The sequence below is a fragment of the Pyrgilauda ruficollis genome, unplaced genomic scaffold (assembly GCF_017590135.1).
Source record: "Pyrgilauda ruficollis isolate IOZ18807 unplaced genomic scaffold, ASM1759013v1 scaffold36, whole genome shotgun sequence".
Taxonomy (NCBI): Eukaryota; Metazoa; Chordata; class Aves; order Passeriformes; family Passeridae; genus Pyrgilauda; species Pyrgilauda ruficollis.
In genome coordinates this window covers 4,028,909-4,056,507 of record NW_024525045.1, presented here as the reverse complement: position 1 = coordinate 4,056,507, position 27,599 = coordinate 4,028,909, and the positions used below count along the sequence as shown (strand labels likewise).

Below are 27,599 nucleotides of genomic sequence, written 5' to 3'. Positions count from 1 at the left end.
ATTAGCAGAGTTACCCTAATGTTTGTGCATCAAAATTGATGGATTTCTGCTGGTTTGCAGCACGTTGCTCTGATGGCCACGAAATGTGAAGTGTGTCTATGTGTGTGCTGCATCTTGGAACTGAAAGATGAACCTGCTTAGATGGCCTAAGTAAACACCTGTAAAAATTGGACTGTTGACACCTGATGCCTTTTCTAGAAAACCTACAAGACAAACACACATTTAAGTGAAAGTCTATAATTCAAGTTATTTTGCTGACTGAATAATGTCATTAAAATTGTTAGTGTAGGCAGGTTCTGTCTTCACTGCTTTGCATTTCATAGAGATAGAATAATTTTATTTATGATCTGTGCTAGCAGTCTCTTCTGCAATACCTAGAGCTGGCTTGATATAACAGATCTTTGAAACAAAATACTTTGCTATTAAGTGCAACTAGTATGGGATGTCCGGTCATCTGTTTTACTGTCACATTCTCACCTTACTGCCTAACAAAGTAATACTAGAAGTATGCTGGCATGGATTACAGGAACCTAGGAGGAAGGTGAAATGCAAAAAAGACTTTTTCCTTAACTGTTTGCAGGCCCAGTCTCTCATAGTCACACTGAAGAAGTTCCATTTTGTCACACCTAATGTATTTTTAGTTCCATTTTCATTATTTGTCTTACGCGTTTTGTGATAGGGTACGGGTCTCACAGGTTTACAGGTTTTCCATTTTGCCTGGCTTAGTGAAGAGCTTTGAGCTAGGGCTTTGTGCTGCATTTTTCCACAGGCTATTTTGGAGGAAGCTGCAGGAAGAAGTGACCTTTAATTTTTTTTAATCTGTGAAATCACAGAGCCTTTCAAATAAAGAAAAACCAAAGCATGTGCAATAAGCCTTCTTTGAACAAGCTACTGTTGCTTTCATTGCTATTTGCACCACTAAACAGAAGACGCACGCCAGGAATTTTATGAACATACAAATATACAGGCCTGAGGAGATGAAAATTTTAGTGAATACCATCCCACAGCTGGGAAGAAACACAAAATTGTGAGTTAATGCTAACCATATTGTGGTAGGTAAGCAAAAATTCACTAGTTAAATGGTGTGTATTCTTTGTTATTAGATTGCTCTTTTAAGGTGATTGTTAGGAAGGAAGAATACGGATGAATAAGCTGATTAAACACCCTTAAGAGTTTGCTACACAAAACAAAATTGTGTGGCCTGAATTGCTTAGTCTTTTTTTCCTTGGAGAAAAGAAAATATTTATTTCTGTTGTCTCCATGTCCTCTTCAAGGTCAGGAGAAGAAACCAACCACAGAGATGAAGTTCATGGTTCCATATTCATAGATTTTACACATCTGAATATATCAGGAACAGTTTGGTTCCATTTCTGATAGTCCTTATCACAGTGACTTCAACCCTAGTGAAAAAAATAAAAGAGGTAGGCTGTACAGTAAGTATATAACAAAAAAAGAAGCAGGAGATATTAGAAATTTCTGAAAATTTTGTTTTCATCTGACTTATACTGTTTAACCTAAGGTTTATATTACTGCTTTTTTATTGTGGTAAGTGTTTGAGTATTGTGGTAACTTATGAGAGATTTGTCTAACACTACAAAACTCTTGTTATGCGAAGTTCTTAACCAACAGGTTTTTGCAATAAAAAGTAAGAGATCTTTTCCAAAGTGCTTTCAACCTTTGAAGTGAAAAAAGGGGTTCTTGTTATGCGAAATTCTTAACCAACAGGTTTTTGCAATAAAAAGAGATCTTTTCCAAAGTGTTTTCAACCTCTGAAGTGAAAAAAGGGGCTCATACACATATTCCCCTTGGCTTAATAGAAAGTTGTTTAAATGTTTGCATACAGAAGATTCTTCCATTTCTCTCTACATGTCATTTACCTCAGTTGGTTTGAAATACCATTATAAATAAATCTTTATATTACATGAATGAGCAACACCCTCCTAAAAGACCTCATACCAGTTTAAAATTAAGGATTTAAAGTAAGGATATTCTTACCAAGTTCAGATAAAAATGTGTGTTAACATCATATGACCATGAATTGTGTATCTGTAAATTACACACAAAGTCCTGCTTCTGTGAAGCGTTATGTTTTCCTATGACCACAAATGTTTAGGACTTCTCTCCTGCACCTCACACTGAAAGCAGCACATAGCCAGTAATACAAGGCCTGTGTCACCAACAGGGTATTTTGATTCAATAGCTATTCCCTGAGCAAGGTTCCCATTACAGGTGTTTATTGGAGCTTATTCAACAGCTGCACTGCCTGCAGCATAACAGTCTCCTGCTCTGTCTTTTAGATCCAGGCTCTCTGTGCTGGGTGCTATTGACCAGGCTATTTATTAGTTAAGTTACAGGTGTATTTCTTTATAATGGAAAGTCTGAGTGAAATAATTTTCATCCTGTGCTAGGATGAAATTCAACTGGTAAGCAAAATGCTGTGAATTGTGATAGCATACATGGCTGTTAACAGGAGTCTTCTAAGGTAGGAATGTCTGGCTGCCTTCCAGTTCACAAGTGACTACACAATGTTTCAGGGTTTGGGAACCGACATATTTTCCTTCATCTCATCATCTCCTATTTCTGCTCTATGTTGTCTATACTTATTGAAGGCTTAATAATTTGGTTTTGTTGTACTGGTCCAGCAATCACTAAAAAAACACAAAGTTCTTAGTGGTCTTTGATAATTTTAATGAATTCATGTTTGATGCTTAGAATGCATGAAAAACTTTTAGTATACAGATTCTAATTGTGAGACTGGTATTTTGTTTTGATAGCAATGTTTTGGAGTGAGGGGATCTCATTCTCCAGGACCTTGCATGCTCCATGGTGATTTGCAGTTGTGCAACATGAGGAATATGCTGCCAGGGTCACGTATCCACCTTGTCTAGCTAGAATTCCTGACTGTGCTAATCTAGATAAGTGTCTTAATACAGGTGCATCAGAAGAAAAATATTTTCTTTATACAGCTTTTCTCACAGTGGAAACCTTTTTCTGTAAAGCTCTGCCTTCACATCCTCTTGTGCAGGTTAGGATGAATTTTCATAACTGTAACTGTATCCAAGCTAGAAACTCTAGCTACCACCATAATGTTCTTCAGAAAGTGCCACATTTAACATATGTGCAGCATACCTACCCCAACACAATGGTAGGGCAAAACTTTCCACTTCTTGTAATCACAATGTATTACTCCCACCTTTATTAGATGCAATAGAAAACAGGTAGTAGAGAATGATTGAAACGGGCCTTTTGAAGTTTTAAGCACTATATTAACATCAACTGTTGGAGCAGAGTTATTCTATGTGCTCAGTTGTGATTTATAGATGCAGCTGGGATGTGTAAAGTGATTGCTCTGCACTGAGACAGCCTAGGAAGAATTCAAAAATCTCCATGTGTCAGCAGCCTTGAAAATTCATAATCAAGATTTAAAGGAGCTGGCTCACTGATACGTAATTTTTAATAAGTATTGGCATTTAAGAGAAAGTACAGAAAACTTGAAATTAGCTGATAAGTTGCTTCCACTTAGGTCCGCTGTGATGACATGCATGTTTTTAGGCTGCTCAGGATATCATTAATGAGCAGAAAAATGGAAAAGAATAAAAAAGTGGCATCACAGAAAAATAGATATTATCCAGCAAGTCTTGTTCCACATAGTGATAGAGTTCTAATTTAGTGATTCTTTAAGTTAGGAGATAAAGATCTAATGGCAGGATAGGTGAGATGCTAATAAGTATCAAGTTTAAATGAAAAATTAGTTGTGCATTTTAAAAAACAAATCTGATCAGCGGTTACAACAACCAGTGAAGGAAAGCAACAGCTTCATGACCCACTTGAGCGACATCTGGACTATTTTTACTGTCCACAGTAATTAATGGATATCACTTGCACTGCTTTTAATTAATTTTAAATACCTCATGTTGCACAGTCATCTTTCATTTATGTTAACCAGGATTTAGTTTGGGCATCAGTGGAGTTCACCCATGAAATGAAAGACCAGTCAGGCCAAAAGCACAAACTTAAGCCCCACTTCAGCCACTTTACTATATTCCTACACAATACATTTAATTTCATCTCAGCTTTCATCTCAATGTCCTTTTTACTCATCCTGTGTGGTCTTGGTCTGAAATATACTTAAAGAATATGGTGCTTGTTTCCTACAGCAGCACATTTTCCTGCCTTTCTGTCCTGAATCCAGTATTTTTAATACAAATATATATTTTGAAAGTGTAGCTGAGCTACTCTGATCTTCACTGGATCTGGAAAAACAAAGAAATACTCTGACAGTTCTGTCATTGTATATATCATTCAAAAAAGAGATCAGTGGAGAAATATGGGATCATCCTCTCTTTGGCTCTGTTCCTCTGTACTTCACATTCCTGCCTTTAAACCATTCCTGGCAGGACTGTGTTGCCCCACCTGTGTGAGTGACAGCACTCAGAGCCTGTGCTAGTGACAGAATAGGAAGGCTGGCATTGCTTGCTCTTCTCCTTACATTAAGACTTTGTCACTTATATATGCCAATATCCTTTGGCATATTCATGTTTGAAAACATCTCTAAATACATTCTCTGACACTCTGCATGTAACCAGTGCGACTGGCAAGGTGCTGAGAACTGTGTAAGGTTCTCTCCAAATTAAGTTGCCACCTCTGCAGTGGCTGGAGTAGCAGTGCCATGCTCAATCTACATTAACCTTTGTATGGGTGACACCATAGCCCGTAGTATGTTATTTCTTTCTTCTTTCTGTGTCATTTCTTTGAGGAATTATGCGACGGAGAGGACTGGAATACTTTCTAAGCATTTGGTTAAGTTACTCTCTGAATCAGGGGCAGGAAGAGGTCAGAACCCCATAGAATCCAACCCCATAGTGTAGGAAGGGCAATTCAGGGTTATAGATAAGGTTGCACCCACTGAACAAAATATTAACCAGTGCAGTAAATGTGCCTTAACATGTACTACTGGAATTATGTATCTGTTTAATATAACACTGTAACTATCACTAAAAACACTTTGGAGAAGAGCTCCTCTGTAAATTACTCCATGTACTGTGGGGTTTTAATTTTGGTTCATTGTTGAATTGATTTGATATTCACATAATGATATGGCTGTATTCTTTGACCTAGATTTTAGATCAAAAATATTCTTCATCTAAATATTTGAAAGAAATGTAAATTATTACTGTGAAAATCACAAAACCAAAAAGCATGCAGTAAACCTGTGGCTTTGGTTAATACGCTTACTTATATAGATGTTATTGTGAGAATTTTGAATAAACTGTTAATACATAATATTCAGTTTCCTTATCTTATAACCTGGAAACTTCATATTGGGTTTTTATGATCCTTTGATAAAGGAGCTTTAGGCATCTTGGAAGGATGTGAAAGCATCCTGCAGTATAAGTGAGCAATGATTTTTTGGTTCAAAGCTCCTGTACAGAAGGCGTAATCTAATCTTACATAAAAAATCATATGCCAAAACATTTAGTATTATCCAGCTAACTGACTGTGTAATGTTAAATGTTGGTCTTTTCAGTTTAGTTTAGAGTGATATGTGTACACAGAAAGATCTAAATAGATCTGAAAGCTTACTAATGGCAAATTAAACATATTCTAAGCATTCTGACTTCTTGAAGAGCAGAGGCTCTTTTTCTTTCAACAGTTTATTAACTTAGATTAATTGTATAGTGTCATAATTTTCTACATGTTCATGCATTTCTCTTCACATTGGATCATCTTTGATTATAAGATATAAGAGTTTGTTCTGTATCTGTACACATCAAATCTTCTGCAGATTATACCTGTTGTGAGAGAGTAATTTCATTTTTTGATTTCTCTACATGTCCTGAAAATTGTGCTTTGCATACACATGCTGGAAAGATCTGCTTCTCGTTTGCTTTCACAGGCAGGAATAAGGTACAACTCCATGAAGGTCTATAGACTTACAATGGTATATATCTGTGTATACATCTTACCTTCAGCAACTGCCCTTCTTATATTGCTTAGCAGACCACTACCAATAATCAGTTTTGAACAGAATTCTTTGGGATGCAAGGTACTGTCATTGAATAAGGAACAAGAAAATCAGTTGTCTTACAAGTTACCCCAAATTTATTTTGAGATATACATCACTTTATCCTCTTGTATTGATGCTTAAATGCTTAAAATATCTGTCAGATAACTGACTTTATGAATTTACATTATCCAGTACCAAACTGATTGATCTCACCAAGGAGAAATCAGGATACTGTTTGTTGTTAATTCTGCACTAATTCTTATTCTTGTATCCCTGATGATATAATCATATTGATTATTATAATAGTAAAGGTAGCATAGTTAGATGGTTTCTGTTTCACATGATACCTTTGCTTTTCAAATTTCTGATGCAGTACCACTTGAATTCTAGCTGTCAGATCACAGCAAGAGTGAGTCTTCTTTAAGTATGATAAAGAATTAACTATTTAATATTTGCAACTCTTTAAAATCTATCTTGAAACATCAAGTAGCCACCTCTTGATCTGTCTATAAATCAGAGGCAGACACAATAATTTGTTGAAGATTTGCCTTTCATACCAAACTGATTATAATTTCTGCATTATTTTGTAAATAAATGTTGAAGTATATGTTCTCTGGCAGAATGCTCCCTACAGCTGTTTTTAAATTGATGGATGACATCATCTCACCTAAGCTGAGCCATCTAAAAGACAAGCAGCAACTGTCAGGAATTGTCAAGTCCGTAGAGAGCAGCAGCTACTTGCAGCATCTTTCTTCCGTAAAAGGAACATAAAAGTTACAAATTTGAAACACTGTGACTGTTGTAATGTGAGAAACTGTATGGGGCAGTTAATTTTGTCTGCAAGACCTCACTAATGCTCTTATTTGTCTCAACAGACAATACAAAGGAATAATGAGCTCTTTGCAGCTGTTGAGAATTGCCTCTTCACAAACAATTTTTTAAAGTTGTATTATTTGTGAAATAATTACTTAATGAAACAACTGAGATCTTACTTGCCTCTCTCCAAACAACTCAATGAAAAAAAGAACTGTAATATAAAGTTTGTATTTTTCTTTTTCAGAACTGTGTATGCAAAGGTAAAAGTCCCTGCTTTTGTGATAGCACAAAAGGTAGTAAGGTAAGAACAGATATATTTTCATTTTTGAATATTAGCTTATATACATGGAAATTGTTGGTAGATTCAGTTGATACAGTGAGTGAATTTAGTGCATGATGGTATTTTATCAACAGAGTCTACAGAGGATGATTGCCTTACAAAGTTCTGTTAACTTTGGGGAAACTGTTTAACTAACTCTTTTCAATTGATTTTTTTTTTACTGCATTATTATGTTTACAGTACTGTACGATGTTTGGACACCAGCAGAACAACTGCCCAAAACCACCAGGTCTCTTTCACTAACTCCTAACAAATGCCATTACCTTGGCAGCTGCTCTCCTGTTATAACTTTCATAATGCCATCAGGAGTCTCATGTTCATAGCTTCCCTCTTTCCATCTCTGGACCCTGCCTGCCCCCCTTTGCCAGTTCCTGAAAGAAAGCTGCACACACTGGCATCAAACAGATAAACTTCTTGTGGATCAAGCAGGGGATGAGTTTCTGGGTCCTAATCACAAACACCTTGCCAGCACTGAAGGAGCAGCAAATCCATCACCAGTGAAAGATCCACAGCTCTGCCTGTTGCCAATAGCAGCTTGGCAAAGGCTCTGGGTGGCTTTTAGACAAACCTGAAGTACACAAATGCCAAAAATTCTTTGGAACTCCTGCTCGCAGTTGAAAGAACAACTGATTCACAAATGAAAGGGGCATTATTGAAGAAGTCAGGGTTGCAATTTATGTGAGCCATGAACACAGAAGTTGCCATACTAAACCTTATCAACAGATTTCAGACATCTATGAAGATCTAGAATTATGATTAGTCCCACTGATTGGTCCCATCTGCTTTTATGAAGTTGGAGAAAATTTATCTGGAAGTAAATAGGCTCATTATTAAAATACACATTAATAAGTGAGAAAGAAGAATACTAATATTTTTAGTAAAATCTCCCTGTTTATTTTTCATATTACTAGTTGGTCTAGCCTGATTTTGTCCTAAACAGTGAAATTAAAACCAGTTGAAAACCTAGAAAAAAATAAGCTGCCCACTAAAAGAAAAATATTAATAAGAATGGACACCCACAACTTGTCTTTATCAGTTCCATGGAAAATAACTGAGCAATTTGTGGCTAAGAGTAAATAATTGCTTAGACTAATGAAGTTTTACATGAAGAAAATCAGGATAATGACATTAATCATCATGTTTTGGTCATTATCCAGCATTTAGAATTCTCCAGCCTGAAAATCCTCTGGTGTTGTTGATCTGCTAAGAAGAAAGTGTGGCTAAAATTGCCTTTTCTGTAGAGAGGGCAGGGAAGCTGTCAGGAGAGCGCAGCGCTGCTCTGGATTCAGGCAGCACCGCGTGGCTCTTGCCGCGGGCAGGCAGGTCGAGGAGTTTGATTTTCCTGGGAGCTGGCACCGAACCCCCTCCAGCGGCTCATCCTGGGATAGCAGTCTTCCCTACCTTGGGATGCTGGTACAGAACGCACAATAGAAATAATCTATTTTTTATAAAAAGCTATGTCGATTTATTACATAGATCTCACACACACTTTATAATGCAATGCTTATTTTATACGTGTCAAACTATTGTGGGATTACATTCTATCTTGAGAGATACAAATATATATAATTACTATTTTTAAAATTTTTATTTCATTCAGAAGACATTTAAAATCTGGTGAGTTTGTGGAATTTTGAGGAGTGAGAATTGGTGCAGGGAAAAGCCAGAATATTTTGGCTTCCCAGAGACATCTCTTGGCTTCTGTCTTGTACATCAAATAGGACACTCAAACTTTGTCACAACAAAATTTCACATGATTTATTTATTTAACTTTGTATAAAGCAATAAGAAAATTGGCTCTGAGAGAATTTATAATCCCATTCTCTCTCTCCCATGTCATGCTGCGATGTAAAAGGTCTTGAACCAGCAGCTCTTCACTGATGTAAAAATGAGCATGCTAAATTGCTGCTGTCTGAAGTGCTGAAACACCTTTTCCAAGAGCTTCCAGGCTTGAAACACTTCATTTAAACCAAGTTAAGATTTGCATCTTATATATTTAACTAAAAAACTGAAAATGCCCCTTTCACTCTAGCTTAGTTTCCTGTATTCTGTTTCCATAGCTTCAATTTTGTTTCCTTTAGTTTATGTATTTGAATTTGATCTTTAAAAAAAAACCCATGAAAAAGTAATTTGGTCTTAATCTCTGAGATTCAGAAAAATTTAAGATATTTGTCATGTAAAGCAAGGGGGTTTTAGTCTGTCTGAATGGTTTTGTTGCATTTGACTCCCACTGTTTTCTTCCTTGGCCTTCATGAAGAGATATTGATGGTTTGGAACTAATCTTGCTATACAGCAGAAGCTGCAGGCACGCAGTTTGTGGTGATTGGGATGGGGCTGGCCCAGCCTCATCCCCAGTGGGCACAGCTGTGAGCAGCAGGTGAGCAGCACTGACAGCAATGAGCCATGGAGTGCCCAGGGGCACTGACCAACACCAAAGGGAGCAGAGGGCACACAGGGGCAGGGCATCAGCATGAGAGGATAAAAGGCTGGGACAAAGAATGAGAAAGGATGGCTCTTGAAGCCTTCTGATGTGGTGTGGTGTTACTCTGTCTGGGCTGAAGCTTTCTGAAGTTGTGTGATGGTACTCTGTGTATTGTGGCTGTCTCAACTGTGACATGTGCTGTGGCATATGCTGTGACAAGCAGCCATTAAGTTTCGCAATTTGTGTTGCTAAACATAATACAGAAATATTAACAAGGAATATGTATCAGCTGCTTTCTTAAGCTTTCCATGCTGTCAGCTAGCTTCTGTACTCTGAGTACTATCTTGTACTCTGATAATTCAGCTGGAATTATGAGCATGTGGAGCCGTGTCAGCACAGAGATGGACCACAAAAACAGGTCAGTGAGGGCAAGAGCAGTGGATGCAGCTTTTCTGCAGCAGCAGAAAACCAAGAGGTACTAAAAGTAATGAATGCCTCAGAAATAAGCTAGCAAAAGGGGAATTTATGGATATTTGAAGGGTTTAATTATCTTAATGTTTGCAGGGAGAAAAAGGCTTTCCTGGTGTTCCAGGTCCACCTGGTCAAAGAGGCTTTCCTGGTCCAGAAGGGCCTCCAGGACCACAGGGACCAAAGGTAGGTATGTATGTGAGACAGAGATACAGAGAAACTACTGTGCTTGACAGTCAAAGTTAGCTATGGCTGTGTAGACAATACTGTTTTACAAAACCTGTCTTAGAGCTTCCCATTTGGTAGGGATGTTGTTTGGTCATCAGCTGCAAGGGTCATTTTGACTGCATAAGAGTAGGGCTGATATGACCATGGGCTTTTGTTGTCAGTTGTGCATTGGCCAGTGCTAAAGCAGCTGAATTAAATTGCCAGAGACAATGAACATGGGCCTAGACAGATTTTTGCAGCATACCTCAGTTTTTGTCATAGTATTGATTAACATCTTGACATTTGTTGCTAAAAAGAAAGTAAACAAGCTACTACTGAGACAAATATGAAAAATACATTTAAGAAAATTTGAAGGGAAAAATATTTTTTAAGATAAGTCTTGGTCTGTTTAGGAAATACCTGGTTGCCTGCAGTATGGAGGGAGTGGCTTCAGTGACTTGAGTTTTCTTTCTTTCCTATATGCCTAAACTGAGGCTGAATATGAATTTTCAGTAACTCCTGCATGAGTAGAACAACCAAAAAATTGTGCATTAAAAGTGTTTTATGCATATTTTGTCTTGAGGAACAGTAATGTTACTGTTTTCAATAAATTAGCTGCGGTAAATAACTTATTTTTTGTGTAAATATGGTGTGAACTCAGCCATAGTGTAAATCAGGAAGGTGCTGCCACAATCAGATTATGTCTAGGACCTTCACTAATATGGCTACAGCACTTAACTATACCTTTAACCAAAGGAGTTTTATCATTTTCATTTAAGTATTGTTGCATCATTCTGTCCTATCTTATTTTTGCAATACTTTCTGGAAGTGATACTCATGTAGATTTGACACATGTTGATAAGGCTTTTATCTGAACTCATTGAAGTGTTTAGTACAACGTTTCCCTTCCAGTAAGTGATAATAATTCTACAAGAATGGCAAAAAGTAAGGCTAATTTATCTAGCAAGATCTCTGTTGGCTTGAATTGCCATGTGTTGTAATGTGTGCTAGTTAGCCTCTCCTGTCCAATGCCTCTACATTATCAGAAATGGAATGTGGCCCAGGATTTTCCATTTCCTTTCTGGGAATGGTAAAATTTTCTTGCTAGCACTAAAGCTCTAAGCATCTTGAAAGAATTCCAGCAGGTTCTGTGCAGATGGTGCAGTGTCACTGTGGCATTCTTTGCTGGCTTCTTTGTCTTGCTCCCCCATCCTGCTTAGCCTTTTCAGCTTGCTCCTGGGCTTCCTTTCCATGCTCAGCAGTGGAGGTGAGAGTATATACATCTATCTGATAGACATCACCCATATTTGGGAGCCTTCCAGCTTTTTCCTCACAGGGAAGCACCTCCAGGTCTCAGTTTGACCAAATCCATAGAAACTGCTTTCTCAACATACATGGTTATTTGTTTGGACCTATGATGAGATATAGATGTTTTTCCACTATGAGGATAGTAGGGTGGTGAGACACTGAACAGGTTCCCCACCCCTGAAAGTTCAAGGCCAAGTTTGATGAGGCTTCTAGCAACCCCTTCTAGTCAAAGGTCCCTTCCAGCTTCAAGTATTCTGTGATACATAGCCTGTAAACACTGAAAGACACCACAATTTATGCAAGTTGCATGAAATTCTTGTTTCCTTTATTGACTGTAATAGGCCAATCATTTATTTATTTATATAGCTATGTGCACATTTTGGTATTGATATTGAAAATATTGTGTGTCCTCTTGACATTTATGGGCTCTTTCTCAATTGAAATGTACTGAAAGACATCACTTTCCATTTTTGATCTAGGGTTCTCCAGGGCTTACAGGCTTAGTTGGACCCAAAGGTATAAGAGTAAGTGTTTGTATTTTAAACAAACTTACATGTATTAAATGTCATGCTAATTGTCAACTTGGTTCAATAATTTGTGAAAATAAAAGCAAAACACTGTCTGATTTCAAAGTATGGTTAAAATTTCGGACATGGTCTGTGCACTAGTATTACTTATTGTTAGAACTTTTGCCCTTTTTGCTGCACCTTACATGCAAGGTTGTAGCTGTATGTATTTAATATTTGGGTGTGCAGTAAAAAAGTCAGACTAGGTTACCACAAAGAGTTGTTTGGTTTTTTCCTGTGGGCAAAACCAGTGTGTGTTACCTGTGTGTAACCATTATGGTTGGTTCACAGTCAGAAGAGTTAAGGGGGTAATGATCTTTTAAAAGAATCATACTTGCATTCATTCTTATTATGACTCTAATCAAAGAAAAATTGCCTAATGAGCTTTTGTTTAATATTCATAATGTTATTTCTCTGGTTTAATATCATTAGGGAGTCCCAGGAATACCTGGATTTTCAGGTCCTCCAGGCCTTCCTGTAAGTAAAAATGAAACTGATTTAACCATTTCTCTCTTACTTCAGTCTTTAGTGCACAATTATCCTCAGCTCAGTGTGCTCACTCTAGTCTCAACATCAGCATTGTCTCTGTTAATTGGCCTAGAGATAAAAATCTTGGCATCAGCAATTCTTACTCATTGTAATGATTTAAGAACACATTGTAATCTGTCAAGTCTTGTGAAACATTGCTCCAACATAAACTCTTTCAGTGTTTCCGTAAGGCAATATGAATGTACAAAAACAAAGCTTGTGTCAATTCTGTGCTTCTTTTAGGGTGAACCAGGAACTGTTGGTCCTCCTGGGCTCCCAGGTGTTCCAGGATGCAATGGCACAAAGGTACAAACCAAGCTGAGTGTTCTGGAGATTGCATTTGGCTGTGCTTGGGAATGGCCAAAAAGTATTCTAAATTTCCCCCCATTCTACAACAACTTTGACTTGTTTTGCTTTGTGACTTTATCAGCTAGAAAAATTTGTGTCATGGGACCAGAGAAAGCAGAAGTGCTCCTTTTTTTGTGCAAAATAAATACTTAAATAATACATTCTAATGGGCTTTGCTAAAAGGTAAGAATAATGTTTGATGTTTTGACAGATAATAGTTTTTTCATTCAATCCATGAGACCTAATCAGTTTTGTCCAAGGTGTCCTTTTGTTGCAGTGGGTTATAAAGGAGATAGTTAATCCATTTTATTTTGCCAGTACCTAGGTTGCAGTTGGCAATTCATAAACCCTGAAAGTAATTAAGTGAAAAGGCTCAATGTTAAGGAACAGGCTTAGCAGGTTTTCTTTGCTCTATGAGCATTCTGAAAGAGGGAGTCAGAATAATGCCTACTACAGAAACTCATCAATCTCTAGAGAAACTCTGAACTAATCTGAACAGTCTAGGAAAGAAGTCAAGCTGCATAAAATGGAAGAAAAATCCTCTTCTAGCAAAATAAGGTGGTCATGAACTCACAGTGCATTTAGTGTTATAGCATAGAAAACTTCTGTGATGATTTGACAAAATCAGGCCAAATAATAAACCAAAGATGCATTAACAATCGCTGTTACTACTTTCAGGGTGACCAAGGATTTCCAGGTCCTCCAGGTCAAAGAGGTGCTCCAGGCTTTCCAGTAAGTGTGACATTCATGATTGTGTGTGTTCCCACCACATAAAGCCAGTCCCTGAAGGAGAGTAAAGCCTCATGTTAGCTCATACTGACAACAGTTGAAATATATAGGTATCCCCATTTTATTAGTATGAAAACTGTGTGATAAAGAGACCAAAGTTAAAGGTAATACTTTGTCTGCATGTTGGGCCTCAACTTAGCTAGTGACTTGCATGAAATTCATTGACTGGAGTTAGCTCTCATGGGATATTCATGAAAATTTACCACTTACCTCTAAAACTGTCCAGGATATATTTAATAGATTGCAGTTTCAGTTGGTGCCTAAGTATCCTTGAGGAAATAATGGCTTAATTAAGTCAGTAAGAACCAGGAATTTAAACCCAGAACTTCTCACTCTGGGCACACTGCTTTAATCCCAGGATTTGGGGTTTTTTTTACTGAGAAATATGTTTGAAAGAGAAACTTTTAAACAAATGGAAAAGAAATGCTGTCTTTTGAGTTCCAGTGGTTTCACATCTAATAACTTTTAAATATTATCTTTATTTTGCCAGCTTTGCTGATTTTATTTATTCATTTATTAAGATCAGGCTTCAAAGCTGTTCTGCCTTCACTTGTAGAGTTGTACTTGTGAGACTGGCTATTTTATAAAATATGTCCTTTCTTCTTAAATGGAAGTCTGGCCCAGTAAACATGAATCTGGCTATGCACCTTCTTCATGAAAATAAACCACCTGAAGAGCACCAAGCTTAGATACTACTTAGAGTGTGTTATTTCAGCACTCTTATTTTTCTGTTTCAATATGATTGTTCTTCTTCCTAGGGAGCTGTTGGTATCAAAGGAGAGAAGGTCAGTTTTTTGCAAGACATTACATGAAATATTTATTGGTTATCCACAATTTGTGTGTATGTTTGTTGCTCTTTATATCTCCATTCATGGGAAACAGAAGGTTTACCTTCCAGAAGAAGCATCCACAAAGTTTGGTACTTCCTTTGTCCTAGTAGCATTCACCTCAGGTTGCAAAATGGTCTGTAATTTTTTTCTCTCAAACTACTGTTACTGCATGTAATTAATTTAACACTTTCAAGCACACAGAGAACTAAGCTCCTCCCCCAAGCAGCTTATGAATTCATATAAAGGTTTGCAGATGCACTAGAGAGTGTTTTATAGCAATAAAGATTAACAAAATAAATTGAAAGCAAGGATTGTGCCTGAGTAATGTAGGTATGTCTGAAAAGAAGACTGCTCCTAACAGAGAACTGGAAGGACTGAAAAAGATACATTTGGTTTCATAAAGTCTTTTTCAAAGGTAGAACTTATCCATAGTAGACAGTTTCCATCATTATGCAATTCTGATGTTGCTTATTTCCCTACAAACTATATTAGATGATTTGTTGCACTACAGAGTTCTACAGCATAACTTTTATGTTTCTTTTTATCTAATTGTCCAGGGGAACCCTGCCGAGGGATATAGCCAAGAGTATGGTGCAAAAGGTGATCCTGGATTACCAGGATTGCCTGGTCTCCAGGTAACTCAAAATAAGGAGTGCTGAGATAGATATGTATAAAAATATACGGTTATATGTATAAACACCTTCTATATAACACAAGTATGTATTAAAATTGTTTGGTATTTTACATGACTTAAGTGTATTATTTACTTAATATAGATAGAGTATTTTTTAGAATTATGTCACTGATTTCTAAACTAAAATCAGTCAGTTTGCAGGCCAGAAAAACAGTATTTCAGGTAGGGAGAAAAACTGGTCACAGATATGAGTTTACCCCTACACACATAGAATAGGATTGTTCAGTTGGAAGGGACCTATAACGGCCATCAAGTCCAGCTGCTAAAATTCCCATTGAAGTTAAGGCTGAGCAGGATAGACCAGCTCAACTTCTAGAGTACTAACAAAGGAAAGAATGGTCCATATTTCAAGAACGAACATTAACAGGGGCAGGCAGGGCTGACATTTCTTCTGACTATTGGAATAAACAGAGCATTAAATTAAAAAGAAAATAAAAATGTTTAATTTTCTATTCATTTGAAAAAAAACTTTAAAGTATAGGATTTATTGCGTAGAATATTTGAAGGATTGAAGGCTTATTAGAGGCATTAATAGGACCGTATGGATTATGAGTCCACATTTCTCAGAGGATTTACATCTTCACTTGAATGGTTTAGTTTTAGAACAGATGTTTTCTCGTGTTTCAAAACATATGCCAAATAATGAAGCAGTGAGGAAGAACTATACTTCTGTGTTTCCCTGAGACAGGAAAAGGAAATTCAGAAGCAGAGCTGATCCTCTATTTCTTATTCAGTTCATGGAATTTGGTGTTGTATTTTGCTCATAATCTTGCCAGGAGATTTATTCCTGTTTCTTTTTTAATATGCAGGGTGCCCAGGGTGCTCAAGGATATCCTGGGGAACTTGGACCACAGGGCCCTCCAGGACCTTTAGTATGAATTTGTTTCACTTGTTACTTTGAGCTTTGATTTCCCCTAAACCCTATGGAATTACACAGATACGGGTACTTGACTCTCCCAGACTTATTTGAGGTCTAGACACATGTGTATGTAAAAACTATGTTTTTCTGCACACTTTTTTTTTCTGGTTTATTTTGATTATTTTTATGCATGATAATTTCTCTATTTTCAGAAACATCACTTGTCCATGCAGGCATAAATTTTAATTTTCAAGTAACTATTAATTCACTTTAAATACTGATATGCATAACATTGAGAGATGCATATGTTTGCAACTATACTGTGTACATAATCTGTCACCCACTGACAATGGCTTGCAGTTGTAAAAGTGGAGGAAAGAGTAAAGATGGGATAGAAGTTCTGTGGAAGTTGGGTACTTCAAAAGACCTATATCAGAGAACAGGATTGTAAGATTTTCAGCTGAGGATTTTTTTTTTTTTGTGTGTGTTTTGTAGGGCATGCCAGGGAAACCAGGACCTCCTGGACCTAAGGTAGTCTCCGACTGGTAAAAAAATGAAAACTTCTGTTTTGTGTAACATGAATCAACCCATGTTTAAGTGTTTGTAAAATTTAAAAAAATAACATTTGGGGATTTTTTTCAGGGTCTTATGGGACTGAAAGTCATAGGAGCCAAAGGAAGGAAGGTAATTTCATAAGAAGCTTTAAATATTTTATAAGTTGTGTTTCTGTTTTCTGCATTTTCTGATTTGCTATGGTGAAATGTTTGGGGAAGTAAGTCCTGTAAAATGCAAATTTTCAGTATATATGTGGGAGTCTTTTGTTGAAAAGTGGAAACATGGCAATGCTTTCTAAGGTCAAAGTTTTTTCACATAAGAGCCAATGAGATAAATGTCTAGACAGAAGATTAGACACTGAAGAGAAATCAGTAATTAATATTATTAACACATAGCATTAAACTAACATATATACTTTGCATGGTGTTCCTAAATGCTTATCTAAGCAGATAAACAGTGGTAAATATGTAGCATTTGTAGTCTCAACTTCTGTCCAATGTATTTTCAGTATCAGCCCTTGTGATGCTAGCAAAACCTCCAGGTTTTGAATAAAAATTGGATAATTTCTTTCATGTACTTCCTTTGTATTCCATGTAATTGACTTTAAACCAGGAATTACTACAAATGCCCACATTGTCTCACAGCACCCAGCCTGCAGCTGCAGGACTACTGTAGTTAATCTGAATATTCTTGCAAGAGATTATGGCATCTCACAATTATGCTAACTAACCTGCACAGATTTTAACATGGTAATCACTACCAGGAATGTGCAAGGAATTTCCTGGGGTGGGGGGGGGAACCTATAAACCTGGTTATTCATTAGCAGTAGCTCAGGTGAGCATGGAACATCTTGCTTCCTTATGAAGGAGTGACACATTCTTTGTTGTTGTGCTGCAAATTCATGCAAAAGCATTCCTGGCTTAAAATCACTGAAAAATGTGGATATTGTTTTGTTGATGTCCACAGGAAAGATCACACTGAGGACTTTCCCAGTTCTCAAAAACTGCACTTCACTACTTATGTTGTCAGTGAAGGACACATGAAAGCTTGTTTTGTCTGTTAGCACCATGATTCTGTGATCTCCCTGGAATACCCAGACTGCAGTTTGGAGGATGTCACCAAAGAGAGTTCATATATTTTACTGATTGATGTAATAAAATAGAGATAAATATTGTAATCAATGAGAAATTTTTGCTTGATTCAAAATAGTTTTGTACCAAATAAATAGGATTAAAAATTTAAATTATTTCCAGAAACTTTAACAGATATCAGCATATTCATTTTTATATTAATCAGCTAGGGGAAGGTTAAATCTTCCACATGTCTTTTTTACTGGAATTTAAATGGCAAACAAAGGTAAGTGTTAACTATATTATTGGCTGAGTTTAATGACAGAAGAGTTTTCATTATATCAAAAGTATAGTAGTAGTAATTTGAAATAACAAAAACATACTGCTTATAATTTGTTCTGTTTTTTTCTTTCAAGGGTGACACTGGGTTAACTGGACCCCCTGGGCCTCCAGGAACTGTTATTGTGACGTTAACTGGACCAGACAACATGACGGTACTGAAATTGTTAAACATCACATTTAGATAAGCCATCTGACTAGGTTCTACTTTGAGAGGATGTTTCCATCTTCACTGCTCTGATATTTCCTTTTACCCATCTTAATGTTTGTCAGACTTGTTTAATTAGATTCTAAGCTCTCTTAGAGTGTCTGTGTGCAGCCATGTGCTCACATGCACATCTGCTCATGCCAATGCAATGCTTCTTGCTTACCAGTACCCCACCTGCTGGGAATCGAGTACATGAAGAGTAAATCACCTCTGCTCCACCAAATCCACATGGATGTTCTACATGGCTAGTAAAGCCACAGCTGCATTGACCTCAGGGCCTTGGCACTGAGAATGTCAGACTCTGAGCTACCAGAGTTTCACAAAAGCTTACAGCATGTTCATGTACATTTTGTAGTTTGTTTTGTCATTATTTTTACTGAAACCTGAGTAATCATGGAAAGTGTTGGAAAGAAAATAAATATGGAAGGAAATAGTCTGATTCAGCTTTAAGTATTGCTTTGTGAATTAAATTTCTTGCATTGTATCCTTATATAGGAATTAAACAGCAGTAGCTGATAGAATTATAAGTATTCACATATTAACAGGACAAGCCTTCTACATGTTCTTGATTCATTTTTTCTTATGGAATTTTCATCTAATCTATGGAGTCAGCCAAAGCTCCCTCTCCATTATGTGCTGAAATAAAAATGGGTTTTACATCAAGACTGAATTGAGGGAAGAGAGAGATTGCAGAAGCAAGGTTCAGCTTTTAGGCACACCAATTCTCCCAGTTTAGATCAAATGCAGAGCACCTGGAGCACTTTCCAGTCACAGCTGTGGTGGCTTATCATGAGATAATGGCAATTTGTCAGCAACATTGAGCATTATTGTTTAGAAGCTTCTAAAACTCCATTCATATTTGGCACATGAGTCTAACCAGGTAATAGACAATGAAATTTGGCTTTACAGTGACTTTAAGACATGGCCCAGTGGTGCTACACTGTAGCATAGTCTAATCTTGCATCCACAGAGACAAGGGTGCCGTAGGTAGCCACTGCAATTATGTTTGGAAGAAACTCTAGCTCCAGTGAAGCAACTAAGGTTTATTTGGGTTTGTTGCTTGTTTCTTGTTGCCATTTGTGGGGATATTTACTGCAGTCCTTTCACATGCAATCACAGGTAGGTTGTTTTGACCTAGCTCTATTTTGAAATGTGCAGAAACATTTTTCAAACATCAGACATCTTTTTCAAACATCAGATTTACACTGATATGAAGTTTCTGCTTCTTAATCGTTTGAGTAGAACCATCTCTGCTCAAAGAATTCTGCTGATGACATAAGGATTTCCTATTTGTAGAACCAGACTGAAATGGTAAGCACAGAAAAATCCAAGACACCACAGTAAGCTCTTCTTTTCTGTATAATAGGACTTGAAAGGAGAAAAAGGAGAAAAAGGATCAAGAGGACCCCCAGGACCAATGGGGTTTACAGTAAGTGACCAGAAGTAAATCCCTTAAATCCAGATGTTCAGGCAGCATCACCTAGTGAATGCTGTTCTTTACACTAATTATTTCAACCTTTAATGACAAGAATAGAACTAATGAATGGAATAAAATACCTATTAATAGCATTCCAGCTGTATTTTTAAAATATAAAAAATTATAAAATATATATTTAACTTAGAAAATGTGAGTTTCAGAACATGAGTATCCTCAGTGCAAGTTTGTTCCAGGGGCCAGTTGGTGATTCTCAAAGTGAAAAGGGTGACCGAGGAGAACCAGGAGCACAGGTGTGTGCAAACAGCTGAATACATATGTGTTACTCCTTTCTGTAAAAGTTTTGAACTACTCTTGCTGTCCAGTTTTTGTCTCGCTACTACTCAAAGCAAATTTGCTCAGATTCAAAAGCTCTTTCCTGCAGTAAACTAGAAAAGAGCTGGAAGTCAAGAGACTGTACTTACATGAGTGCTTGGAGTGAAGGTCAGTTAATTGTGAGTATGCTTTTTTTTTTTTTTTTTGGTATAAAGGTTCTGCTGTTAAAACTTAGTAAAAAAGTGCCCTGCTAGACATGTACTGGCTTTGTAATGCAAAGGTCTAAGTAGAAGAGAAAACACTGTGTTTACTTAAGGCAGCAGACTTAAATTAGTATGTTCAACCAGCAGCTGTGTGGAGATACGAAGCAAGTTGCCTGAGTTACTTCCTTAACAGCATAATATATAAAAAATATTTAACAAAAAAAAATTAAATACAATTTACCTGATTATATCCTTTTTATGGAAGATAATTAAAGGAAAGCTATTACCTTCATTCAAATGCCTTTCAAACTTTCAGATAAAAGCTTATCAATGACAGGAGCAGGGTCTTAGTAACTTAAACTACTAATTCATAACTTAATGATAAATAATCAGGGGAGAACCCTAAAATAGTCAAAAAAATCAAAATGTTTTGCAACATTTTCTGAATACAGATTTTGAATACATTATGAAAGTAATACTAAGAAAACTAATTTTCAAATTAAATATTTAATTCAGTCCAAATGTATATCTTTTTGAAACTTTTCTCATCCTTCTTGTGGTTGCAATACATTTTCTTCCACAAGGAAAGATAGCAAGACAAGACCCTGGTACTACCTGAGAATTGTTCTTTCTTCAGTTGTATGGTGCTATAACAATGATGATGTTAGAGAGAAATTTGATTGTTATTTTTATTATTCCTATACATAAGGAAAATTTTAATTTGAGTCACTAAAGTTCTAGAAGTTCTTGCTATCCAATGTGTGTTATTAATCCTCCATGTTCTGTGTTTCTTTCACATTCTTCTGCTTGCAAAAGCCTTGTCCTGCCATGCAGTATTTTTTGCCTCCCTTCCCTTTATCTCCTTATTTTGTTATGAATTGCTCAAACAATTGTTTCTTGTTGCCACACAAGATACAGGACCCCAATAGACACTGCCAAATGGGCCGTGGAAAGCAGCAGATACCTCTGGCATGCTGCCTCCTTCTGTTTTCATTTTTCCATCTACTGCCCTGCTTCAGATACCTTGAAGTGCACTCCCTATTCCTTTTCATTAAGTAATTTCTCCCCAAGTTGTCCCATACAGGAAATGGGGTTCAGAGAGTTTTCCTTCAGCATCCTTCCGAGTTCACCAAGGGAAGGGCTGATAGCGGCTGTATTGTTTTATTATTTGTCTTGTTTCTGCAAGCTCCTGATTATTCACCAAGCTTTCTGCACTTGCCTGGCACTTTGTGCTGTTGGAGTCTGGCACAAATAATCCTCCACAAATAAACAGGAGAAGTAATATCAGTGGAATGAATATCTTACTACCTATTTTGTAGAGTTTTATGAACTTCACTTATGATCAATGAATACTTTAAAATAGCCTTAATTTTACAGTTTTACAGGATTTTTACAGTTTACACAGTTTACAGTTATGTACACAGCATCGAGTTGCTATGCTCTTTGAATGCAATATCCTCACTTTAAATTGTTTATTTTACATTTTTCCTTTGTAGGGGAAGCCTGGAAAAGAAGGTGCCCCAGGTCCACCTGGCTTACCGGTAATGAAGGAAGCCTTCTAAATGTTTTCTAAGTGATAGTCACCTGTTTATGATAGTTCTGTCTTCCTGTCACAACTTTTCTCTCCTTGTGGAATGTATTTCAGAATGTTGATTTGCATACACTGAAACATTTCCTTCATGCAGCTGGCCTTGGAACACACCATGTCCTCACAGATTTATGTGCAGGAGGAAGAGGCTCTGTTTACAGATGTCAAATAAAAAGACCTGTTGGTTGCTGCTGACTGTCTAATGAGTTTGAGACTCAACTCCAATTTTTGCAAAAGAGTTATACCTTCCCTTTAACATAAATTGAGAAGAGAAATTAATAGTTTTTAATCACTAGGATCAAAGACGTTTTATGAAGAAAAGTTATTGTCAGGGTTGTGGCTGTCTTGGCTGAAACAAGATGACTGATAGCTATTAGACTGTAATTTTGTCTTTGTTCTTAAAATATGCCATTTTAGAAGCAAAATAGTCTAATTTGTGTACTAATTTAAAAGTTGGAGTTGTTCAAATGTGTTTGAAGTACTGTATTCAATTGGTTAAGTATCAGTTCTTTTTACTTCAGCTCTACTTTCACAACATCATTAGAGTCAGTGACCTTATAAATATCTTACCAAAATTCTTACTGCCAGAATAGTCCATTGCACATGTATCTTACTAGAACATCATCTTTGTCATGCTAAAATGACCTTCACATGCAGTCTAAACACATTCCAGTCTGACAAAGAACACTGAATGACAGACCACAAAGCTCTACTGCCTCAGCTAACAGAAAATTTTCTGTCATGAAAAAGGCATGTCATTGCTCTCTTCCCATTTCAGTTTTACTCACCAGCAGTGCATTCAACTGCATGAGTCTTCAAGAAGTCCCTCTCCCTTGCCTGTATTCACTTGCAGAAAGCCTTAGTCTGCACTGTTTTCCCTCCTGGTGTTGCTGGCACCTCTTGAGATCAGCACCATCCCACAGACTGAGCAAGTTCTGGGGGAGGATGTTGAATGCAAGAGTCTTGCATTGTGTTCAGTTTCTCCCCTTCAGAAATAGTTTGCAGAGGGAGAACAGATCAGAGACTCCTACACTTGTGCCATGCAGAGCAGCTTCTCCTTGGGAATGTTACAGTGTGCTGTAATGAATACAGGTTTTGATGGAACACTTGCAGCTTTTCCTGCAGACATGGAGCTGTACCTCAAACTGAGTCTTTCACTGCAGTTTCTTCTCCTGAGCAAGTTGCGTTCACTTTGCCATCACCATGAAAGATTAAAGCTTTACATTTTAGACCTTACAGTTGTCAGTGCTAAAAGATTATAAGATTAATAAGATTATATCCTTATGAAATTGTGTACTGTCACCTGCAGGGACAAAAGGGTGAACAGGGCAAGCCAGGACTGGCTGGAAGGCAAGGAGCGAAGGTATTGTCCAACAGTTTTGTTATTGCTTTTGAGGATGAAATTAAGTTATGTTTGGAGGTTATTATATAATTTTATTTATCACTGTGTATATAATATGTTTCACTTGGCCTAAGATGGCGAGTAAGGGTATTATGGAATAAGGAATAGATCAGCTGAAACAAACCATGTGTTTGAACTGGTGTCCATCTATGTCTGCTGATGAGTTCCTGTAGGTTTTGGTGTATGGAGCTGAATAGCTGTGTAGGAACAGACACAAGGTGGTGAAGAACTGGTCAGGAACGGTTGTTTTTCTTTGAAGTTTTGAGCAATGTACTGAAGTAACAATGATTCTATATACTGTTTTTAATAAACAAACCTATCTCTGATGAAGGGGATGAAAGGAAACCCTGGTCCACCTGGAGCTTGTGGTCGAGTAAGTGTAAATTACCTTCATATATAATTTTTCTGAACTATTATAATAAGAATAATCCAAATTGCTTGCATGAGGCAATAATGGATGTCCTGTGATGCTCTAATCAGGCATGGCTTTCACAAAGTATTGATATTGCTGTGATTCTCACACAGATGAGATCTTTCATATGGAGTTCCATACAGTATCTATGCTTTGTTAGACCTCGCCTGGATCCAGCAATTTTGGCAGGAGATCAGACTGTCAAAGAACAGTTACAAAAATTCACAGGAGTTAGTATTTAAATCAATTTCTAATCACTTCTGGAACATGGGGCCTTAATTTTAAAATCCTAAGAACACTTTTTAAAGAAAGCAATTTGGTGTGAGTACTGTTCCCCTGTCTAGTCCTGCTGTCTCCCCAGTGGCTTTCCTAAAGGTCCCATGTGCACCTAATGGAAACTTTCTGCCTACATTGTTCGGAAGAAATAGCTTTGTAAAAAGGTGAAGTGTTTGTGATATTGACAGAGTACTAAAAAAACACTGCTGCGAATAAGGATTTTGTTTCTGGTTGCTTGTAATTAGTAAGGTCTTGTGGTGTCAGAACATCAAAATTATGAATGAGATCAAAACATTACTTTAATCAAGTATTCAGTGTGAAGTACTGTACTTCTCTCAATTCTTACAACTCTTTCTTTTCTTACCACCTTTCTCTTGAGATGGAGTATTACGATTATGTGGTTGGTGAAAAAGGGGATGAAGGACCCCCTGGACCTCCAGGACCAAAAGGTCAACGTGGCATGCCTGGTGAGTGGGATATCAAAATTACAATCCTGTAGTAAAAACAGTCCACTCAAAGAGCTTATTGCAGACTACATTTCCAGCAACCTTCTGCCTTTACAAGACTATTTCTTAGACTCACATGTAATTGCTGACTTGAAATGTATCCTGAGACTTTGATTTATAGCATTATTTACCCTTAAAAATAGTTGCATGAGTGGTAGATGCCTACTCTGGCAAAACCAGATTCTTATTTTAAATTTTAAGCTTAAAATGCAAAAGATCAAAGTTTGTATTCAATGCTATTGAACTGTGACTTTGTTAGAGTGGTTTAACTCAAGTTTTTAATACCTTGCTTTTGCAGGGCCACAGGGTCCTCCTGGAGCTGCTGGTAGGCCAGGTATTTGCAATAATAAAATACATTGTTCTTGCTCTCTGTTACATTGAATCAGCTTTGTCAAATATTAATTTCAGATTACTTTAGAAATATCTCTGAGTGCTAAAAAACTGTCACTCAAGAGCTTTGGTGGGTCAAATACTTAGGTAAAAATGATTTTTAAATGTCTGTAGGGTCTTACTTTGATTAATATATTACAAGATAAAAAAGATTTGTGGAATGAACTTGGTGTGTTTGTCACTCATTCTATAGAGTACTTGGATTTGAAATGCCATTTCTTTTTTAACTGTTTTTGTATTTTTTTCCCCTTTGGTTAGGTGTGTCAAGACCTGGTCTGAGAGGTCCCCCAGGATTTCCTGGGCCAAAAGGAGCAAAAGGAGAGAGAGGACAAACTGGCTTGTGTAGAGTAGGCCCTCCAGGACTGCCTGGTATTACTGGCAGGCCTGGTTCTGTTGGATTGCCAGGTCCTCCAGGAGAACCAGGTACTTCTAGTTGCAGGTGTTTTGGATTTTTCCAGGTAGCTCTCTCTTTTAAATGAATTGTTGAATATCTCAAGTTGGAAGGGACCCATAGGGATCAGAATACTGTTTCCAGCTCATCTCTGCAAGCTTTTCCTCCCTTAACAAGCAGAGAATTGTCTGAATAATCTGTGATGTAATGGTGCCGTGCTCACTTCATTAACAGGCAGAGTAACATTTGGAACTGGCCTGCCAGGACTTCCTGGAGAGCCAGGGTGTACAGGACCTCCAGGACCTCCGGGGGATACTGGCATGAGAGGTTAGTTTCAGATAACTGTCACTCAGAAGTAGAAGTAGGTACAATCTAGTAATCTTCATGGATCCTGATTAGATTTTTAAAAATTTAATTTATCTTTTAAGTAATTTGCTGAGTTCAGAGTTTTAAGAACATTCATTAGGGGTAGTGAGATGTCTTCCTCCCATAACATCAACTGAAAGAGCAGTGATGTGCCAGTGCTGCACAGTTGTACAGAGCTGTGTCAGGGTGTAGGTCTTCACTGGAACAAGCAGTTACTACAGATTGGTAGGGCTTTGTACTCTGTTATGTTCTTGCTGACATTTCATCTCTGAAAGCTGCTGCAACTTCCACCCACGGGAGCTGCTGAATCTCTTTGCCCTTTGCTTGTCATTAGAATGACCCTGAGTGTTGCAGAGCTCTGTTACTTGGAAGCATATGTCCCTTACATACTCTTAGAATCAGGCTTATCAGTAAAGTGACTGTATCCAAATTGTTTGCTAAAACTTGACTTGAAAAAAATCAAGAAATTTAAACCAAATGTTTCCGTCCCTTCAATTAATTGCAGTCAGTTCTAATTGACTTTCTGACCACAGGTAATTTAGTATTGTGTTAGAAGTGATCTTCCAACAGAGTTAAGGCCATGATTCTACCACTCCTGGCCAGAAAGTGTTAGCTATAACAAAGTAAGTAGCACATTAGTTAAGTTGAAAATTACTTGCCAGGGAGCAACTAATGATTTATTTTCATTCTAGGTGATAATGCTCGTGTGTGTACTGATTGTAGCTACATTCCGGGAATGCCTGGTCTTCCTGGTTCTCCTGGGTCTCGTGGTCAGGATGGCATGCCTGGTAAATTATCTTGTTCCTAACAGGATAGTAGGAGTGCAAATGATTTTGTTTTTAGCATGAGAGTCAGGTGTGGGCATGTCTGCAGCCTGCAGTCCTTGAACTAGCCCTGAGGTGGTGGTGAGTGTGAGACCTGAGGAAGCTCGCTCTGCTGAAACGAGCACAAGCCCTAAAAGATTGGAGTTCAGAGCACTGATAGGCTTTAGGTGTAGCCTGAAGCCAGCTCAGTTATTGGAGCTTGTCAAAATCCATGTCCTTGTTTTCATTTTTTTTTTTACAAAATATACGGATTCTTTTGCAGGTAGAGAAGGAGCAACAGGTCCAAAAGGTTCTCCAGGTTCTCCAGGAACACCAGGGCTTCCAGGGGCTCAAGTAAGATTGGTTTTTCAGGTTAACATTAAGATCCCACAAGAATTATTTCAGAGAAACCTCATGGCTAGTGCTATGCGCAGTGTCATACTGGGTGATCTCAACAGGTTTTTTCCTGTAGTAATGAATGTGTCAGCATGGGAGGCAAGGCTGAGAATGTGATGTATAGCTCACACAGCTTTACATGAGCCTGGCTGCTCAGTGCAGCAAGTTAGCCCAGGCAGTGAGGCAGGTAAATAAAAACGTGCTGTATTTCATGGTGCTGAGGCTGCTTGTTCTGTCCGGTATGGGTAGTCTATAGTTACCTTCTATTCCTTTATATAAATCAATAGTCATGGCAGTGGCTGTAAAGCATATATGGATTTTTGTGTGCTGTGATCTTTGACAGACTTAGTTTCCCGCATACTCAGGAGTTGCTAAAGCCCCAGCTGTGCAGAGAAACTTGTTTCTCATGATACCCTCTTCAGGGCTGCAAAGGACACTCCCTCCAGGGAAATGTTATGAAGAGGGAAGTCTGCCACTTGCTGCCATACACATGTCATTTGGTTATGCTAACTTGTGCCTGTAGTAGTAATTATTGGTGGGAAAGTACAGCCAGTGCTGTCCAATAAAAAATCATGCACAAGTATTTGTTGTGGTGGTTGCTGTACAGATGCAGAGTGAGTCTGCTAACAGGCTTTGCCAGGAGTTTGCTGGAGTTCAGAGTTCATGAGCCCAAGATCACTGGAGCCCAGTGTGCTTTCAGCTGGGATAGTGTACCCACTTTGTAACCTGTGAGGGAGAGAAGGAAGAGGGAAGTTAACTATG

At 37.6% G+C, this 27,599-nt stretch overlaps 1 protein-coding gene across 1 annotated transcript in view; it reads left to right on the top strand.

Moving 5' to 3' along the window:
• The window catches only part of COL4A3 (collagen type IV alpha 3 chain), a 56,044-nt gene that overhangs the window by 3,404 nt on the left and 25,041 nt on the right, over positions 1–27,599 (top strand). The window contains exons 2-24 of the mRNA XM_041475712.1: positions 7,068–7,124; positions 10,150–10,239; positions 12,048–12,092; positions 12,567–12,611; positions 12,906–12,968; positions 13,689–13,742; positions 14,558–14,584; positions 15,187–15,264; positions 16,133–16,195; positions 16,678–16,713; positions 16,825–16,866; positions 18,224–18,301; positions 19,721–19,783; positions 20,026–20,082; positions 21,804–21,848; positions 23,205–23,258; positions 23,629–23,670; positions 24,365–24,452; positions 24,790–24,825; positions 25,140–25,304; positions 25,507–25,599; positions 26,331–26,426; positions 26,725–26,795. Coding sequence (XP_041331646.1) covers positions 7,068–7,124; positions 10,150–10,239; positions 12,048–12,092; positions 12,567–12,611; positions 12,906–12,968; positions 13,689–13,742; positions 14,558–14,584; positions 15,187–15,264; positions 16,133–16,195; positions 16,678–16,713; positions 16,825–16,866; positions 18,224–18,301; positions 19,721–19,783; positions 20,026–20,082; positions 21,804–21,848; positions 23,205–23,258; positions 23,629–23,670; positions 24,365–24,452; positions 24,790–24,825; positions 25,140–25,304; positions 25,507–25,599; positions 26,331–26,426; positions 26,725–26,795 — 1,488 coding nt within the window. The remainder of the gene's footprint in view (positions 1–7,067; positions 7,125–10,149; positions 10,240–12,047; positions 12,093–12,566; positions 12,612–12,905; positions 12,969–13,688; positions 13,743–14,557; positions 14,585–15,186; positions 15,265–16,132; positions 16,196–16,677; positions 16,714–16,824; positions 16,867–18,223; positions 18,302–19,720; positions 19,784–20,025; positions 20,083–21,803; positions 21,849–23,204; positions 23,259–23,628; positions 23,671–24,364; positions 24,453–24,789; positions 24,826–25,139; positions 25,305–25,506; positions 25,600–26,330; positions 26,427–26,724; positions 26,796–27,599) is intronic.